Here is a 2,143-nt window from a genome sequence, read left to right on the forward strand (position 1 = left end):
CGTATTATGATGTGCTGGTATAGATGACATTTATAGTGACGTCACTGATTGTTCATCACGTGCACAGAGTATTTCAAATATCCGAAACAGCTTGTGTTTGTCCACAAACACATTTCTAGTTGCTTATTGATTTTGTTTTTAGTTTAACATAAAGGCCCTATATTGTTTTTTTTACAGATGAAGATCTGCGTGGCCACCATTCTGTCAATCGCCCTCCTTCTGGGTAACTCTGTCAAGCTCCAAGCTTCCGTTACTGGGCCGGTTCCCTCGGACGGTGATGGTCCTGCGTCTCAGGTGTGTCAGCAGTGCTGCCAGGGACCTGCCGCAATACCCGGCATACCAGGTCTGCCTGGGCCAGTAGGACCGATGGGGCCGTACGGTCAGCCGGGGTCAAAGGGCGATGCAGGTCAGCAAGGTGAGATTGGCCCTATTGGACCTATGGGTGAGCGGGGAGCACCTGGGAATACTGGGTCTAAAGGTGATGATGGGATTGGTCTGCCTGGCAAGATAGGTCCGAGAGGGCTACCTGGTTTTGTTGGAGGAACTGGGGAAACTGGTGTCAAAGGTCAAAAGGGTGAGCCAGGGGAGACGCCAGACGACTCCAAACAGCGGGTGGCATTCACCGTAGTGAGGACGAGCCAATCGGATACCTCAACAAGTCAAGACACCCGTTTGCCCTTCCAGCAGACCGAGACGCTTCTGCCGGGTAACAGCTTCGATCTCGAGACCGGCACGTTCACATGTAGTGTCCCGGGCACCTACGTATTTACGTTCTCCGTTCTTAAGTATGGCAACAGCGGTGACCTTTTCATCCATCTTGTTAAAAACGACTACAAGGTAATCACTACTTATGGTGCATCAAATCAACAAGGTCAGTTGTCTGGTAGCGCGGTGCTGGTTCTGCAACGAGCAGACACGGTGTATCTTACCATGCAAGGTAAAGTGAGTGGGAGTTCCTGGCACTACACCTCATTCAGTGGCTTCCTTCTTTACCCCGAATAAATAAACAAAAAAAACAAAAAATCACCACGCATTGTGATACAGGAGCAATGCTTAAGAAAACATAATAATACAAACCAACGAATTATAAGACATAATGTTCAATGGAATAATAATGATAATAACTTTTTTATTACACGTAGGTCCAATAGCGTTTTACATGTAAGCCTCAAAACTACATAAAAAAAACCAATTGATTAAACATAAGTTGAAAATAACAACCTTGACGTCTGTTCCACAAAGTAGGTGCATATATGGTAAACAAAAGTACGATCACTATATTGTTCCCTGCTAGGCTTTGGACGAGCCTTTTGGATGTTTCAGATTAGCCTCATCCCAGCTTTTATTGTGAGTGTTAAAATTCGTGAACTAATATCAACTCTGTGAGGTACTCTGGCGCTGACCCGCCATGACAGAAACGTTTAACACTAACAAAGAATCTTGAATTCAACCAGCACTGTATAATCGGTAGCCAATATAGTTCCTGAAATATGGGTGCATGTCTGCATGACGATATAACCTTCTCGAGATAACCAGTCGGGGCAGCAGGATTCTAAATACATGTGCATGTCTGTTGTAAATTCTTATATTGTATGTAAAGGGTGAGTCAAAAAAAGCGAAATCAAATGTCGGGACTATTTTTTAGTGAAGTTCTGCATATAGCACTTTCAAAATCTAGGATATGAAAGCCCCATTTTAAGCTTTCTTAGAGTACAAACATTATTCAAATCACTTATGCGCTTTTCAATTTACGGAATTTTAAACACAACCACCGTTTTAAAGTTCTGTCCACGGATCACAAAAAAGGTGTGCGTTCTTTCAGCAAAACGAAACCAATTCACACACATAATTATATTAAAACAGTGTTCTTTAAACTTGTTGACAATATTGAATTGTATTTTATCCATTGTGGAATGGAAAATCTTTAATGGAAACAGTTATCCTAAATATTATATGTTACATTCACTTTTAAATGTGAACAAGGATAAAAAAATAATGATTGTAAAACGTATATTGTTACTTGCATGCGCAAGAAAAAGAAGTGAATGGCGATTACAATATCGGGGTCCGCTCTTAAGTCCGACGCCTCATAAAGCCCGGTTCATACTTCATACGAAAGCGAATGCGAAGCGAAGTTGACGTC

At 42.3% G+C, this 2,143-nt stretch overlaps 1 protein-coding gene across 1 annotated transcript; it reads left to right on the forward strand.

Moving 5' to 3' along the window:
• Positions 1-207: 207 nt before the first annotated feature.
• LOC119745259 (complement C1q subcomponent subunit B-like) lies at positions 208-1,002 on the forward strand (the record flags this gene model as incomplete). The annotated part of the gene is made up of 1 exon (XM_038221493.1): positions 208-1,002. A coding segment is annotated over one exon (795 nt), but the record flags the coding sequence as incomplete, so codon positions are not given.
• Positions 1,003-2,143: the final 1,141 nt, after the last annotated feature.

Source organism: Patiria miniata, unplaced genomic scaffold (assembly GCF_015706575.1).
Source record: "Patiria miniata isolate m_02_andy unplaced genomic scaffold, ASM1570657v1 HiC_scaffold_7, whole genome shotgun sequence".
In the NCBI taxonomy this organism is placed as follows: domain Eukaryota; kingdom Metazoa; phylum Echinodermata; class Asteroidea; order Valvatida; family Asterinidae; genus Patiria; species Patiria miniata.